The sequence below is a fragment of the Pseudochaenichthys georgianus genome, chromosome 6 (assembly GCF_902827115.2).
Source record: "Pseudochaenichthys georgianus chromosome 6, fPseGeo1.2, whole genome shotgun sequence".
Lineage (NCBI taxonomy): Eukaryota > Metazoa > Chordata > Actinopteri > Perciformes > Channichthyidae > Pseudochaenichthys > Pseudochaenichthys georgianus.
In genome coordinates, this window is record NC_047508.1 from 16069321 (window position 1) to 16088215 (window position 18895).

The 18895-nt window shown below is 41.1% G+C and overlaps 1 protein-coding gene across 5 annotated transcripts in view; it reads right to left on the reverse strand.

Annotated features, from left to right (window-relative positions):
- fgd4a (FYVE, RhoGEF and PH domain containing 4a) overlaps positions 1–18895 on the reverse strand; it is a 75010-nt gene that overhangs the window by 27592 nt on the left and 28523 nt on the right. Inside the window, exon 1 of one of the 5 annotated variants that reach the window (XM_034084813.2) lies at positions 4901–5098. The exons of the other annotated variants lie outside the window; for them this stretch is intronic. Within the exon in view, the coding sequence (XP_033940704.1) occupies positions 4901–4967 (67 nt within the window). The 5' untranslated portion in view covers positions 4968–5098. Of the gene's footprint in view, positions 1–4900; positions 5099–18895 lie in introns of those variants that run through there. 5 annotated transcript variants of the gene reach the window in all.

An 18895-nucleotide genomic window follows, 5' to 3' on the forward strand; every position in this document is an offset into this window, starting at 1 on the left:
GTAATAGAGTGTGGATAATGCCACGTAAAGGAAACGTGGACAAACTCAGTATGGGGTCGTGAAACAGCGAGAGGAGGTACAGATTTGAATGTGTGTGTGTGTGTGTGTGTGTGTGTGTATTGTGAAGGGGGGTATAATATCCTGGCTTGGGGATTAAAGAAGGGCTTTCTCCACCCACCATCTGGACTCCTCATGACAGGCCTGCCTGCTGTTCACACACACACACACACACACACACACACACACACACACACACACACACACACACACACACACACACACACACACACACACACACACACACACACACACACACACACACACACACACACACACACACACACACACACACACACACACACACACACACACACACACACACACACACACACACACACACACACACACACACACACACACACACACACACACACACACACACTTTGAAACTCAGTCTGTAATATAACTTCCATATTCAGAATAAACTGCCACACATAAGCAGTTTAACAAAAAGCATTACATACAAATCAGACACTTCTTTACAGAGACAACCCCTTAACTCAACTTTACCCCCCTTCTGTTATCGACTATGTGACTTAAATCATCACAAGCCTATTGTTTCCTGAGTGGGGGATGTGTTACTATATCAACACTGAAAAATAAGCCACACACTGAGCCAGAGCATAGGTATCAACATCCTTGAAGGATATAAAGGTTAAATAAGTGGGTTTCTGAGAGGTGGGTGTGGGGGAAACCTGTTTTACTAATGATATATGATATATAGTGTACTGGTCAGGCTACTGGTCTGACATTAACTTCCTCTTCCTGTCTGTTCACTTCCTGTTATTCTTATTCCCTAATCCTGAGTTATAGCTTACTAAAACTCTGACCAAAGCACAAAAGGGCAGCAAAAAGAAATCACATGGACATGTCAACACACAGTGGTTAGCGGATTTATAAAGTGATGTGAAACAAAGTACACTACAAGGTCTAATTACTGATAATGAAAATCAGAGCTGCGTCCATTCTTGTTGTTATAATAATTCAAAAACATTTAAAAAGTGACTGACAAGAGACTGTTTCAAAAGATACCTTAAACTAGCAACCTTAACCTGTTAAGTCCTGAGCCTGTTTTTCAGGTCTCAGGCTCGAAAATGACATTCCCAGAACAAATGACCATATCTTCCATTCTAAAAGGGGTACATTAATAATCTTTTCTCTCAAAGTAATGATAAACCTGTGAGTTGGATGTCGAACAGTCAGAATCAATGTAGATGTTTTTTATTTTAAAGAAATAAGCGCTTACTCATCACTGTACACTGTATACCAAGGCAGGTTTACCATCTCTCTCTGTACGGAGGCTCAGTCACTGGTACACGTTTATCTATAAAGCTTTGTTGGGTAAACTCCCGTATTATATCTGCTCTCTGATAACACAGAGAGTTGCAAGCAGCTATTGTCTGAGGTCACATGATGTGGTCTTGTTAGATGTGCCAAGAGCAAGGACTGTCTCAGGTAAGACAGCTTTTATGTGCGCAGCTCCACTTGCTTGGAACAATCTTCAGCAAGAATTGAAACTGAGCAATCTCATTCCTCTGCATGTTTTTAAAGCTAGGGTAAATGAAATGCTTGCCGATACAATGGGCACTTGTAAATGTCTATAACTATGTATCCTGTAAATATAATGTATAATGTTCTTTATTGTTTTATGTTTCATGTGGAACCTATATGCTGCAGGTCTCCCTTGAAAAAGAGATCTATGATCTCAATGGGACCAATCTGGTTAAATAAAGGTTTGAAATGAAATGAAATGAAAAGAATATTCAGATTGAACATAGTAAAAAACTGTAAATTATAGTGTCCGTCCAAAAATATTTTTTACTAGTGAAAACTACCCTTAGATGATGGTAAGGTAGACTAAAAGATTTAGGAATCCAATGTTTTTACCATTTCTCTGGAACCCATTGATCGATTTTGGTGATTGACATCTCTTTTTGAACGTTAGAGCCAATATAATCGAAGGGGAATTTCCACATACACACACACACTACCATTGAGAAATGAGAGCTATGCGCACACAGTTTTGCATGAGAGCGAACCTATCTCTCGCTCTGACATCTGGAAACGGAAAAGCAGGTTTATTGCTGATGGATTATCAGAAATCATATCAAAGGGACACAGACACATTGGATTAACCTATGGATTAACCTTCAGCAGTTTTTTTATCGTTGTAATGCCATTGAAGACAACTTTTGACCAGACAACGACCAAGGTAAGCCATTTTGCCGTTTTTAGCTACCTAGCGCCACATGTTTTGATGTCTGTTCTTGTTAATATCTTTGTGAGTTCTTATCATGGAGTGATGATGTATGTACCTATCGATTCTGTGTCATCTCATCTCACGATGCGAATCGATGGGTTGGATACGCAGCTACGATAAGTAATAAGGGTGTTATGAGTGAGCTTCTGTGCAGTAATACGTTAGCATTTTTTCACTCGTGGCTAATTCAGAGTGGCTTTGTGGGTTTTTAAAAAAAAAAAGAAAAAAAGATCAGTTAGCTGTAGAACAGGTTAACTACCAAAAGAGCCATTTTGCCCCATTTGCCGCCAAATAAATTATGTCTGGAGCCGCTAAACATATTTCATAATACAGCTTTTTAGTAATAATACATAATACAGTTTTATGTATATAGTTAAAGTGTATACAAAAACGACTGTATTGCCTCTGTGAACATATAGATAGACAATAAACAAACATTTAGAAATTACATATTGCTATTTTTACCTGCAAATGCTGTGTGCTTGTTCTGGGAGTGTCTTTCAACATTACATTTTGTGTGGTTTGCTTATTTCTCACAAAATATAAAGCATACAGGTGAGCCAGCATTGTTGGCAGTGTAAAAGCAAAGGAATCAGAATTAATATTTGGTTAGAAAAAAAAATTAGAGGTTGAGAAAGCAGCATCGACTTTCTTCATTGATGTCATTCTTTCATACCGGTTTACTGTCAGTTACAGTCAACACAAACTGCAGGTGAAGGTGAACAGGAAAGGTATTGATGCATTTCTGTCATGTCAGACATATGTTGAAATCACAAGCTGTCAACTAAGAAAGTCTTACATCTGCCTTCTTTATGTCTTTGGGTTTCCTCTATTAGTACAGTGAATTGAACACGCATTAAAACAGGTGGCAAATTGCAGGAAATCCTCCAACAATGGCAGTTAGGAGAAATACAAAATCTAATTCGGCAGTTACACTCACAGCAATCCAATCAGCTCTCCAAATTAACACTTTGACTTCTCCGGTACTGAAGAAAATGTGTTGCCTTCACTCTGATAACAAAATAAATGTTATTTATATATATCTGTAAAGAAAGGGGGTGATAAAAAGCTCAGTGGCGAATTCTCCTTGACATCTAAAGGACAGTTAATGAGCTGTGACATTAACACAACATTCAGTAGTGTGTGTATACATGTACGCGGTTTCTCACAATGGAAAGTGTTGTTATCTACGCTTTTATCCAACTAGGATCTCTCATCTGTTAACAGCGGCCTTATCTCTGTTTACATTTAGCCTTTCTATAGCAACAAGAAGAGAGACTGCGAGTCCAACAGCAAATAAGCAATGATCCGAGTCTGACCTTCTGTCAACACATGAAATCAAATCTGTATCCCCTTACTGTCGCTGCCAGTGTTCGCTCTGTTCTTCAACACGTCTAGCCGCTTTGTTATTCACATTGCGACGTGTTTTATATTACGTATGCCCTGCATTTAGTGGAACCACATGCCAGCCAGGGCAGAAATATAAGAATACTATGTATTCAACTGCAAGTGCATAGAGAAAAACAAGACTCAAATATGCACTGGTCCATTTTGGGGATCCTGGACTATTTTGCTTCAATAACAAGTCTTTTTTCAGACTAGTATAAATAAAACATTGTGTTTTTACGTCTGCTAAATTCACCACGAGTGAGTCATGCACAAATTAGCATTAGATAATGCACTATTGCCCTGCACGGTAGGGCTTTTATCATTATATTATTTTCCTTTTTATACTCTGGGCAAGAAATCTCGCACTTACAAGCAATTACCCTTCTAATTGAATTTGTTTCTTTATTATTTTACATAGGGGTTTATTCATATATCATTCATAGCGTGCTTTATATAAACACAAGATTCCCCCAAAAATATGAAAAGCTTTTTTTCATTATTTTTTTGGAATTTATACAAAGGGATTCCTTTCAAACATCTAAAATCTCTCCCCAAAAGCATTGACCTTAGTATGTCAACACAATAAAACAATAACTTTTGAACACGGTTTTGTCAATAACAGATTTATGTCCACTCACTTCTAAACCTATTCAATCAGATAATGTGCCTTATTTTCATATATAAACATCACATTTCATAAAGCTTGAAATCCCCACCAAAAATGTATTGATGTAAGTTATCAACTGAGGAAGTGCCATTATACTATCTATGAGTTAATTATACCCTTTCCCTTGTACCTATCTATCAAAACACATCAAGCTTCCTTATTACCATGATAATGGGCATTCAAACGTTGCTGTACTTGTCCCTACGCACAGTCCACACCTTAAACGTATCTGCAATACAATCTTTATGTTATTCACCTTCATATAAGTCGTGACTAATTATGAACATAGTTTCCCCACGACAGAACATCTGCATGCTTGAAATATTGTATTTAAGGTGACTGCACCCACGCTGATCCACTCGTCTGGAGGCACCTGTATGTTAGTTTCTGCTTTAAAGCCAGGCTTCTTCCATTTCCTGTCTCAATGATTCACAAACAGCTCCTTACTGAAACCAAAACAAACTATACTTTCCTGGTGTACTCTTTTTTTGGTTAAAGAGAAGAAAAAAATTCTCTACAGTTACCTGGCAGCACTCCTCTCCAGTACAGCTGGGTTTTCCCTGTACTGTAACCCAATCGATGTCTATCCATCTCAGAATGTCCTTTCAACTCTGCTTTATCAGAACATCGATAAGGAAGCTACAGCTGTTTCTTTAAAACACAAGTTACCCTGTCGCCTGGTTACTTCATGTCTGTATCTACCCATTAACCCCTTGGAGTACCTGCTCTGTCACTGTTCAAACCGGTTTCCAAGAAACCAGAGTGACCAGGTGTGGGAGAGACTCGTAGGAAGGGGAGGAGGAAGGAGGCGTCCTATAAGATGTCCCTTTAAACCATTTCCATAATAATGATTTGGTGGGTTGGCCAGCAGTCAAGGACAAAGTCACCCCCAGAGTGGGAGGATAAAGTGGGAGGGGGGGGACAAAAAAAGGGGGGGGGAAACCCTTTTAATCACTGGTGAGGAAAGGTTGAGGAAGGAGGGGAGGATAGGGAAGTGAAAATGATGAGAATTAACCAGCCGTCACACTTAATATTTAACTATCTGCAGTCCTGCCTAACAGTCCAACGACGCATTATTAAACACATTTTCTCCCATGATGATCACATTATCTTTTTTTCTGCTCATGTCCCAGTGCATCCCTGACGGTATTGCTCCGATCAGGCTACACAACCCCCCCCCCCCCCCCCTCCAAGCCCAATTGTAACCTAATCTCAGCCTTGATATACTAAAGCAGAAATGAAAACCTAAATCACAGAGGGGAGTCTGCAGCAGTTATCATCCTACAATGATATGATGAACCAGATCATATTAAACATTAAAAAAAGACTTATTCTGTCCATAAGGACGCAAACATGCAAAGTAACCTCAGCTTCATTTGCATGGCTGCCCTAGATGGAGATAACTACCATTCAGATGTAACTCATAAATAATGGAAAGGACAGAATGTATTAATATGCCGAGTCACACCCCTTTAATCATACAGAGGTTCATGGTGATTGTGTGTGTGTGTGTGTGTGTGTGTGTGTGTGTGTGTGTGTGTGTGTGTGTGTGTGTGTGTGTGTGTGTGTGTGTGTGTGTGTGTGTGGGAGAGATTGGCTATTGAATGAGAGCAGATGCGTCCTTCTCCCTTTTCTTCTGTCCTTCCGTAATGGACAATTACCAAAGAGCTATTAGTGTTCTGCCACAGACATAATAGAGTGACAATTAAAAGGCCTTGTAAAGCCTTTATGTGGTCAAGGCAACCAGATGAGACCCCTGTCTTCAGTTCACTGAGCGAACATGGACATGATGTAGTTTACTCTCCAACTACCGTTTCAGTTCTGTGATGCACTCTTATATGGTTAAAAAGGGTAATTTAGCAGTCTTTACAGTACATTTATGGAAATACAAGTACAACACTTACTCTCCTTTTAACTTTCTTTTATCTCCACTAACTGTCTGTCTGCTGTTTGGTGTTGAGCTGGTAGGGTCAGCGGGTTTTAGAGCTTTTTAACTGAAGATAGCTGCATGCTGTGCCAAAAACATTAAAGTTGGACACCCAAAGGCGACCAACACGCTGCAGAGTCAGAGGATGATTTGCTGTGGCTTCATCCCTTAGAGTGAATCTTCTTACAAACTAATAGTCATGTGATTAATTGATTTATTATTTCCACAACAAACAACAAGCTGGTAACACACAACATTGACCTACTATAGAGTTTAAATTATATATGTGTAGCCTAACTCAAATGCCAACCTCCAATCACAATTTTACAGTGGCGGGAAACGGTGGTTGTGAAATAAAAGATAATTCCATTCATGCTATATATGTGGGTGTTGAATCTCCGATTTCACACATTTTCTGGAGCTTTGAAACAGCATCTTAGCGATAGACTTGGCATTGCTAAATAACAACCGCACAAAGCCAATGTTTCAAAATAGGGATTAGTGCAGCTTTATCATTTTTACTTACTGGATAGTTTACCTATAATTTGTAGCACATACACATAAGTCTAAAGCAGGGATGGGGAACCTTTTTCCTCTCAAGGGCCATTTCAATTTGTATAACATTAAAATAGTAGAGCAGGCCATTCCTACGCTCTGTAGCAAGATTGAATGCGCTAAAACACGTGGGTTTGCTATCCTGGCTCCAAAATGGTGGAATGAGCTCCCCATTGACATCAGGACGGCAGAAAGCTTACACACCTTCCGGCGCAGACTGAAAACTCATCTCTTTCGACTCCACCTCGAGCGATAGAATTACTAACAAAGAACTGCTAACAGAGCACTTATATACTAATAAAGGACTGGCTTAGCCAGTTGAGTAGCACTTTAAATACTTGGCTCTATGAAACCTGATGTACTTATATGATTCTGTTTTCTTCAAGGTTGTGTCTTCCTGGTCGAATGTACTTATTGTAAGTCGCTTTGGATAAAAGCGTCAGCTAAATGCAATGTAATGTAATGTAATAATGTAAAAAACGAAACCTTTTTTTAACATGAGTGTGTGCGGGATGATTTCCCTTCGATTCTATTGGCTCTAGTCAGAAAGAGATGTCACATTTCAAAATTGAACAAGGGGGGCCAGACAGATAAGGAAAATCCACTCAAATGGCCCCAGAAGATTTTTTTGCTAAATCTGTCTAAAAAGGTCAAATATCACTTGTTTTGCATCAATCTTGATACAGGGTACTTATTATATGTTGTACTTTGGATTCCTAAAGCTTTTAGTCTACTAACCCATCATCCAAGGTTAGTTTTCACTATAAGTACAACATATTTTTTGGACGGACACTATAATTTACAGTATTTTACCATGTTCAATCTGAATTTTCTTTAAAATAAAAAACTTTTCTACATCCAACTCACAGGTTTATCATTACTTTGAGAAAAAAGATTATTAATTTAACCCTTTTAGAAGGGAAGATATGGTAATTTGTTCTGGGAATGTCATTTTCGAGCCTGAAACCTGAAAAACAGGCTTGGGGCTTAAGAGGTTTTCTATTCTTGTTTATTAATAAAAAATGTTTTTATAAAGATGTTCCTTTACCTCACTGGTTGTAGAAGCTTCTTATATTCGTTAGCATAGGTAGCTAACCAGATGCTAATAACAACAAAGTTATTGACTGTATGATCAGTATGACAGATGAACCACTACTCTATTACTCTACTACACTATTCGCCACTGGGCTTTCAACTAAAGACACAGCCACGCAAAAACTGCGGCATGTGTACGGCTCCTTATGGGTACTACAATTTCTGAAGTGCCCTCGCCTTCAGAACTCCACCCCTGTCAGACGAGACATATACCACGTGATGACACGATCGGCTCGTGTTGTGTTCAAGGACCCTGACCTTGGCCAGGAAAAACAGGTACTCACTTTTTTAATTCTTCTGCGGTCTAGATTTCTTTAATCTTTTTTTTTTGCGTATGTTTATAAATTACCTCGAGGGCCGTATCAAATGGTCTCCCGGGGGCCGGAGGTTCCCCACCCCTGCTCTAAAGGGTTGAAAAACACCAGTGATCTTCTGTTTGAGCTGCAGAGTTTAAGTAGTAGCCTGTGGATCTACCTTATTAAACGCCATGTGTTGTCAAGAAAGTCTTTCTTTTCAGCAACACGTTTAGCTGTTTGGTTTTTTCTTTGTTCTTCTTACAGTCCACTAACTTCCACATGTGTCTCTTAAAATTCATACATCGTGTCTAGAAAATGTTCATCCACTTTCTGATTCACAGCGTGCTCCAGTCACTGTTCCCAGCATGTGAAGATAAGCTTTTAGCATGATCTGAACATGCTCTCTGGCCCATGTCTAATGAGGGCAGGCCAAGTGGGCATGCTGTGATCTTGAACCTGAACAGCAGCCCCCTCTGCTAAACAGTTCCTGTCCTTACTTCAGAGAAAACATAAAGAAAGCAAGACATAGAGGTAAAGAAGGAAAGATAGGGTTGTCACTGCAGCGATAATCACCATCCAGAATTTATGACCATGACTGGATTATGACAAAGACACAAGTAGGTATACAAAACATTGAATGTGTAAAAAAAATAGATTAAGTAGCAGAAAGAACGAATAATTGAGGTCCAAACAGTAGTGTAGAGATAGGGGACTCTGGGATCACTGGGTACTGCGAAAAGGATCAATGTTGGAGTTAGAAAATGCGATAACATCGACAGTCATTCTCTCCTCGTTTATCTCTCTTACTTCCTCTGTGCCTCTTTTCTTTCTTTTATCACCTTCCTTTCCCCCAATCTCCCCCTCAACCTCCATGACCTGGCTGTCCACGTTGGATAATAGATCACAGCTGCTGGGCAGGAGCACCCAAATGTGTCAATCAATATCCCGTCCACCCAATCAGCATGTCTGACTGAGCCCCAGCCGGCCAGGCTGTTCATAAATGAACAACAGTGCTTATTCACAGCGTGCTCTTTCATGATAACACTGAACCAAATGGATTTGAAATGTCGCACAGATCGAGTGTGGATATGTGGAAGTGACGTCTATCTGACATGAAAGACCATTACTCTCTGTGTTTAAAACTAGACTAAACTCAAGCACACCAGCTGCACTCTCATATTTACATTATTCAGAGGACTCTTGCCCCGAGGGTATTTAATGGTAATCGAGTTTCCATTCAATGCAACCCATTTTAAGAATCATGTTTACAGAAATAGCCATTCAAATTCCCATCAGCTTAGCAAAAGTCGATGACTTAAATATAGCTACATTACCAAAAATAACCCCATGAGAAGTTCTCAAAATCTGAAGCCAACGAGTGAGTTGTTGTTACTCATCTGATGCTGGTTATAACGTTTTCTGATGATGAAAACAACTAAATGCACTTGGTATTATTCATCGAGTTAGAGGCATAGAGCTACAACAGAGGCCTTGTGCACATGAGTGACAGCACATGGCATTTTTAAAAGGTTGTGATGGACAGATATCTTGTCAACAACATTTTAGAATCTGATTTCTAACTGTTATGCAGTGACTGAATGGTTTGCGCGAGGGATAATGTCAAAAGTATTTGACCATTTGCCTTAAGAAAACAGTACAATTATGAATGGTTATGTTTCAGAACTTTCACCCAACTGTCCTTTTTGCTAAACCCATCAATTGATTGGACAATTGTCCAATCATAGTGTAACACACGTTACTTGGCCCAGCAGGGCTATCAAGCTATGGATTTCTGCTCATGTTGAAGCGGTGTCCATGGGGCTGTCGTCAGAACAATGCTGTCGGGTGAATTCGCAAAGAACGGATTTTGGCTGCTGATAGCACAATCTATTGCGCATCATTTGCAACCGCTATTTGTCCTGTTTCAAGATCCAATTCATAGGAGATAATGCGGTAATGACATAAAAGGTGTACAAATGTGGAAAACTATAAATGTTGCCAAGAACACAGTATGCAGAACAATGGCAAGCAATAACAAATACAAATAATGTCTCACTGCGAGTCACAGGTTTTGACAGACGAGGTGCAGAGGCAGAAAGTATTGTGGTGACGCCCCCTTTACATCCGATACAGTTACTACAAGCTCTAGTAGAAATGATCATGGAGAATTAGATTTTTTTGACAAAGAGGCTTGTTTACATAGAGATCGGCCAACTCTGCAGGATTATACGAATACTACCTCATTTAAATATGTGCAATTAGTTTAGGAATTCCAAGATGTTATTTTCTTGGCAGCGCAGTTACGGATGCACATCACCAATTCGGGATGCTTTGACAATTACACGATTGCTTTTTGTCTTCTTTATGCAGGTTTGTATGGTATGGTGTCCAAAACTAAGAAATGGTTTGTTTATCTGCTCTAACGTTAGCTGCAAACACTTGCAAACCTTGCTAATAAGCTAGTACCAACAATGAAAAAGCATTTCTTAATTTGTAGGGTTAAAAAAAAAAAAAGCTTAGGTCACCACAGCACATCTTCTGTGTAGTTATAGCGTTGTGCTCCGTTAGTTACTCTGTTGGGAAGATAAACATTCAGCAACGCCAACAGCAAAACTTAATGTGAGATAAATTGTTACATTCACCATTCACATTGGTGAAAGTCATCGTTATACACTGAACAAAAATATAAATGCAACACTTTTGTTTTTGCTCCCATTTTTCATGAGATGAACTCAAAGATCTAAAACATTTTCTATAAACACGAAATAACCATTTCTCTCAAATATTGTTCACAAATCTGAAAAGATCTGTGATAGTGAGCACTTCTCCTTTGCCGAGATAATCCATCCCACCTCACAGGTGTGGCATATCAAGATGCTGATTCGACAGCATGATTACTGCACAGGTGTGCTTTAGGCTGGCCACAATAAAAGGCCACTCTGAAATGTGCAGTTTTGCTTTATTGGGGAGGTCTGGGGGGGTCCGAAAACCAGTCAGTATCTGGTGTGACCACCATTTGCCTCACACAGTGCAACACATGTCCTTCGCATAGAGTTGATCAGGTTGTTGATTGTGGCCTGTGGAATGTTGGTCCACTCCTCTTCAATGGCTGTGCCAAGTTGCTGGATATTGGCAGGAACTTGTCAAAGTATGTAAAGTATTCAAACAGAATAGAACGTCATAGAATCTCTAGTGACATACTGACACTAAGTATATCTACATTGCTTTTCCTGTGCATTCGTATACTCTCCATGGATCATCAGCTGCTTAGGATACTGACAATTTGCCTTGAGCTTACAGCTTTAGCATCAATCCTTCTTAAGCTGTGGACCATTTTACAGAGTTCTTGTTTTAAAACCAGTCTGCATTAAACATTAAAACATTGGCCACACACAAAGGTTGTGTGTATCTGTTATCATCTGCTGGGACCATGAATGACAGCAAGAAATGCTTTGATCTAACTTCGCCTAAAATCAGGAACACATATTTGATCATTTATGTCTATTCATTTTGAGTGGTACATCTGCAGAGAATGGAAAGCATGATAGGCAAAACAATATTAACGATTGGATCCAGTGCTTAGCAAACAGTCAATTTATTCAGCACCTCACCATAAGAATAATTCTGATGAATTCTTCATCTTGATCCGTCTTAACCGTCTCTTTGTTTGTCTCCCATTATTAGTTCAAATGAATTGAGGAAACAGCAACAGAGATTCATGAATGCTGAACAGATTTGACTCGATGCATTATGGATGAAGTAAATAGAGGCTGAGCTGAATATAATGCCAATCAAACAGCGTGGGTAAAAACTTGTGGCTCAAAAACAGGATCATTGTGCTCGGTATGAATGAGCCCCTCTGACTGGAGGCACTGGAGCCCACATTCTCAGCGTGGAGCTGGAATGCACAAAACTCTGCAATCCAGAAAGCAAGCCTGCAGGCCAACCCCACAGCCAAGTGTAGGGCTCTAATGAGGCAGAGAGAGAAAAAGAGAAACTAACACCAACATTTAAACTTCCTCTTTAACTGTGCATGCTTAAAATGATAATGAAGTGGTCTCTTCCTCATGTCTGCGCCCATGATTTGCAAAATATCTTCACTGCACTCAAATTTAAATCCACAGTGGTCTGAGTCACGTGCATTTCTGTAAAACCAAATTGTCACACAGCACTTCATCTGACACCTGGAGCGGTTCAATGTCAAACTGTATCAGCATTTCTGTTCTGTGTCAGGGAAGGCTCAGCATAAAGACAAACCACGATGAACACAGAGAGGAAACATCGACAAGTTCACAGGCTGCCACAAACAGAAGCATTTTTACTTCTGCATTTAGAGAAATAAGAGCAATACACAAACAAAATCCAAGAGGTTAAGGAGAGAAAGGAGGAAGGATAGGTGAGGAAAAAGAAACAACCCTCAACACAGAGAGGACGCAATTGACAAGTTCACAGGCTGCCACAAACAGAAGCATTTTGACTTCTGCATTTAGAGAAATAAGAGCAATAAACAAACATAATCCAAGATGTACAGGAGGGAAATTAAGCAGGGAAGGTGAGGGAAATGAATCCCACGAGGATTAAGCTGCAGCTGCTGACAGAGCACTGCACAGTCAGACTCTGGGCAGGTGGGATTCATATCCAAACCTACAATGCTTACAGACACACATGTGCTGAAAATGCAATGTGAGGAAGTGAGTGCTCTGTAGACTGAAGGTCCTTATTAGTATTCATACTGAGGATACTGCTAGCATTCCTTCCTCATTCTCGCTTCTCTTTAGAAACATGCCGCTTCAAATCAGATGTTTGGTCCCATCTTGTACCTGGCCCCTGCTGTCTTCATGATAGGTTCCCTTACTTCTGAGCAGTGGTACAAGCTAAGTCAAGAGTCCCCTTCAATTTTGACCCACAGAAGAATCTCCTCCTCTCCTCCTCTCTTACCCTCCTCTTTGTTTCTACCTGAGACTTTGGATTTGTTGTCAGCTCTTGCTTGATCCAAGAGGAAACCCCTCAGCGGGATCCCTCACACAGACCCCAGCGAGGAGCCTTTTTAGTATAAAGCCCGGTTAATGTTTGCCTCCATCGCAGGCAGCACATACAGCGGGACCTGGCAACACCCCTGCCACTGCCTGCCTGTATGCGGGGCTCAGAGAGCAGAGAAGGCACTACAGAAAATATATTGCTGCAGATAAAGTTAATGGTTTCAACTGCAGAGATAGCTCGCCAAATGAGTTTCAGTGTGTGCACGCAGCGTGGAGATTGAGTGGGGGGATGGAGATGAAATCGTAAAAACCCATAATCTGATCATAAATAAGGTCTTTACTGCAACAATGTGTTATTTTACGAACACTATTTAAGCAGCTACTTCTCTTTGTTGCTATTAGGAATCAGGACATCAACTGAAAGCAGCCATCATAGGGATATTGTATTACAGCTGTAATGACAAGGTGACTTTAAATCATAGTTTTGTTTGCAGACAGCAAGCCACAGTATACACACATGCACACACACTCTTACATATTTTCCCACAGCTCAAAGTGGACAGATGAGGGCGATTATGGCAAACAGAGTTGTCTGAAATCAGTAGCAGTCTCGTCTGCGTGCACAAGCATGCGTGTGTGTGTGTGGGTTTGTGTGTGTGTGTATATATCTTGAGAAAGCCTGCAGCTGAGAGTCTGGGTAAACAACGCCTTAAAGCAAATTAATAGCCAGCCAATACAGCCCCCACTGCTTAGAGGACCCATAGCACACTCCCTCACACACACACACGCTGCTGCCACACTTAGCTTCAGCACCGGCAGAGAAACATCCTGTGGTGAGAGCCAGGGCTGATCTTTTGTGATGTGTGCTCCCCTCTTTGCTAACCATCAGCCTCAGCAGGCGATGTGTGTCTGTGTGAAGCAGAGAGCAAGCTGTTCAGTGTCTTTGGTCACAAACCACCCACATGTAGTGTTTTAGCTCTCAACGCCCCACGTCTGCATTGTGCACGTGATGAATATGGCTTTTGGATGCTCTTTGGTTAATGGAGTCTAAAAAGAGATATGCACTAACCTGAGTGGAGGCTGTGTCCGGCGAGGAGCAGCAAGGTGGAGCCAAGTGAAGGAATTAAAATCCACTGCTGGACTGAAGTGAAAACCTCTCCCACCCTCCCCTCTCCCTGAGCTCTCTGTCGCTGCACTGGCAGGTTCAGGCTCGTGGTAAACTGCCGCCTCGCTGCATTGGTTGCTTGCTCTCTCTCTCTCTCTCTCTCTCTCTCTCTCTCTCTCTCTCTCTCTCTCTCTCTCTCTCTCTCTCTCTCTCTCTCTCTCTCTCTCTCTCTCTCTCTCTCTCTCTCTCTCTCTCTCTCTCTCTCTCTCTCTCTCTCTCTCTGGCAAGTGAAGATAATCACATTCCAGCGGAGATGGGGCATATGGTGGGGGTGCTGCTGCTGCCCCAGAGTAAAGCCCCCTCTGTGTGTGAGTGTGGTGTCGCATTGACAATCAGCCCCATTGTGTTGGGTGAGGGGAGGGCCAGTGAGAGGGGAATAAGCCAATGGCCGTACTCATCAGCTGGTGGTGGCTGTAGCAGATATAGGTGCTGAGTGTGACAGAAAATAAACCCTCCAGGAAGAGAGGGGAGGGGGAGAAAAGGCAAGGCGTCTTAAGGTAGAGACGATGAAGAATGCTTCTTTCTGCCCAGGTTCAGACTGAGTAGCACAGTTCATGTTGGCAGTAGTGGGAGAAATGGAAATAAAGGCCACCCACTCTTTTCCCATGACAACCAGACAGTGGTAACACATTTCCACAGGGAGTCACATTCAATCCACATCCGTGTTGTGAAAGCCAGAACAGTGTATCGTGGTCCTTTTGGGCAAGTCCAAAGTCAATTTTCAAAGTTAGAGTAGTTTTTCAATGACAGTCTCAAGTTCAAGTTTAGAGTCTTCATAGAGCAAATCAAAGAACACATGTACTATCAGAAAAAACCTGTATCACTTAAATATGTGTTAATAATTGGATTTATATAAAGCTCAAATGCTTAAATTCAATCCTTTGGCCTGTCTATTGTTTCATCTCGACAAAAATATCTAAACAGCTGTTTAATAGATTTCTATGAAATGTACTAATCGTCATGGTCCCCAGTCGATGAACCCAAGAGAGTTTGGTGCTCCCTAACTTTTTGTCTGGCGCTACCATGAGTTTAACGTTGTTGATTTTGGTTCAAATGTCTTCATAGGTGTTGAATGGATTGCCATTAAATCTAAAGTATACATTCATGCCCCCCTCTGGATGAACTGTAACATGGTTGATCCCCTAGCTTATTTTATTTGCATCAAAATGAAAAGATTTCTGCTGTAATTGAATTGTGATAATGGATCCTGCAATACATCCTGATGCTGATTTTTAAAAGACTGAATACATTCACTTTAATGTTTTATTTTCTGAAGGAAATGTTGATCACTCAGGGTATAAACATGTAACCCGAAGGTCATTGTCAACGCGGTAGGTAGGATAGTTGCCATGGTAGCATTAGCATCAGGCTCAAAGCGGTGCTGCATCTGAGTACAGCCTCAACCAGGAGCTACTCTTTGTATTCTTCATTGCATAGGAATGTGTGTTCTCAAAACCAGACACATGCACGTTTTTTACTAACAAATCTTTAGTCAGGTCTGGTTAGTCAAGTCTAACAGCACAGCAGTCAAGTTTCAGCCTCAAGCCTGAAGTCAGGTTCTAGAATAAAATATACAGCTCTTGTGAAAGACTCCAAAGTATATCGATTTCAGGAACTGGCTGGGTGACATTGCATTTTTTTCTTTTTGAGCTGATTTCATAAGCCCAAGTGCCCCAGTAAATGTCAACTGCCAAAAGAACAACTTAAGCGGAGGTGCAAGAAAAACAAAATACAAAAGAACAATGTAATGTAGATATATTGCTATTTCTATCTTCTTCCTCTATTGTCACAACTGCAGCATCGCACCACAGACTACAGAGACACGCCAGATATCTGCTGTGGTTGGCTGAGGTGTTGACATGACGTGAGAAAGAGCGCTCAGTTGTCCTCGTATTGTCAAACCTGCCTGTGAAAATGACCCTAAGGCACCAATAAGTGTTACAGTGACAGTGCTGCTTTCACAAGTTGTGTGAAGAAACATGCTTTTGGTTGAACACAAAGCACACACACGCACACACACCTCGGATGGTGGCCTGGAAATAATGTCAAGGACCTTTACTCTGTCCATCTCTTTTCTAATTCAGACTGACGGCCATCACAGTCCTGACCTCTTCTTTATTGTCTTCTCTGTCATCTATATTTCCACCCTTTCTTTATCTCCTATATTTCCCTTCATCCTCCATTTGTACAACCATCTACTGATCTCCTTTTCTTCACCTTTTCATCCCCCTTTCATTCATCACAGCTGGAAATCCAACACAGGGCTGGGGATTCTCTTTATAATGAACCAACACACGCTTTATTGTTAACCCTTTACAACCGGACATGGATGCTCATTAAAATGAAATCCTACCAGCGGTTACATGAAACGACCTGCTCACAGCAGACACAGCAGAGTCTGTGCAGCAGGCCTCACTACACAAGCCATTAGTTAATGACCGGAAGGCCGAGAGAAGACAATAACTACATCCAGACGTCACCACCAGCAGCGGTATGTGTGCCGCCTGCATGTCCCCGCGGACTGGGAGTGTGTGAGTGAAACACATGCAGGAAATAACTGTCCACTCGCTTTCTGTCTGTTCATTTACTGCAGAGCCATTACCACAGACAGGTCAGGAGTGCTGGTCTAAGGTCAGACAGCTTGCAGTCACTCAGTGACACACACACACACACACACACACACACACACACACACACACACACACACACACACACACACACACACACACACACACACACACACACACACACACACACACACACACACACACACACACACACACACACACACACACACACACACACACACACACACACACACACACACACACACACACACTCTCTCTCAAACACAGACACACACACACACTCTCTCACACACACACACACACACACACACACACACACACACACACACACACACACACACACACACACACACACACACACACACACACACACACACACACACACACACACACACACACACACACACACACACACACACACACACTCTCTCTCAAACACAGACACACACACACACTCTCTCTCACACACACACACACACACACACACACACACACACACACACACACACACACACACACACACACACACACACACACACACACACACACACACACACACACACACACACACACACACACACACACACACACACACACACACACACACACACACACACACACACACACACACACACACACACACACCTAAAGGACCCATAACAGCTACAGTTTTACATCTGTAATGAGCTGGAGGAGAATCTAATAGATTAGATTACAGGAAACATTCAATCCTCCATCTAATAAGGCAGGGTGTGACTATTCATTTGACTTCATGGTAAGTTTATTCATGACATGCAGCACTTTTGTTGTGTTGAAATGTGATCAATCTTTAATTGTTATAATTATTATTAATTCAAACAGTTACTAGACAACAGAAGCACACTTGCTGTCACCTAATCAACAGATGTGCAAATAAGAAACGAGACATTCTGGTTTGAAGGAATAATCTCGAAGATTTTCATTTAACCCTCCTGTTGTCTTCGGGTCAAATCTGACCGATTCACTACTTTCATCAATCATAACTTTTTTGTTTTACATTCGATTGCATTAAGGCTTTATGATATCCTTCACATTATACATTTGAACATATACAATTGCTGATCACCACTTTCATTGACATTTGGATGATTTAGTCAACTTTGTAACACCCATGGGGACATTACATTGACTTACATAACCAACACGTGCCTAACCCTAACCCTTAACCTAACCCTAATCCTAAACCTAACCAAGTCCTCACCCTAAAATTAATGATTCCCCTTATGGGGACCTCCAACACACACACACACACACACACACACACACACACACACACACACACACACACACACACACACACACACACACACACACACACACACACACACACACACACACACACACACACACACACACACACACACACACACACACACACACACACACACACACACACACACACACACACACACACACACACACACACACACACACACACACACACACACACACACACGGAACAATTTGACACATGTCCTGCTCTTCTTGCTCAAAGGGTTAGGTCAGGTTATGAAATAAAACACTATAATTAACTCATTTGAATGTTTATCCTATAATGAACGCCCCGTCCGCTTTCAGCCTATTAGTCAATTGAGTTACAAACGTTAAAGGATTTGTGTTTCATTCGTGAGACTGTTGAGAATAAATGCTATACATGACTCAGCAATGTTCAGCATGAATTGGGAATATAGGAAAGTCATATGTTGCGTTTACAGAAATATATTGTAACATTACAGAAACACTCTGGCTGTAAATAACACTATTTTACCAGGAAATGTCTTTCAGAAGAATGTCCGGCATGTGGGGTGTGGTGAGTATTTAAACATTATGTTAGTTAGAAAATCATACCTATTATGAGCCAACATATTCATTGAT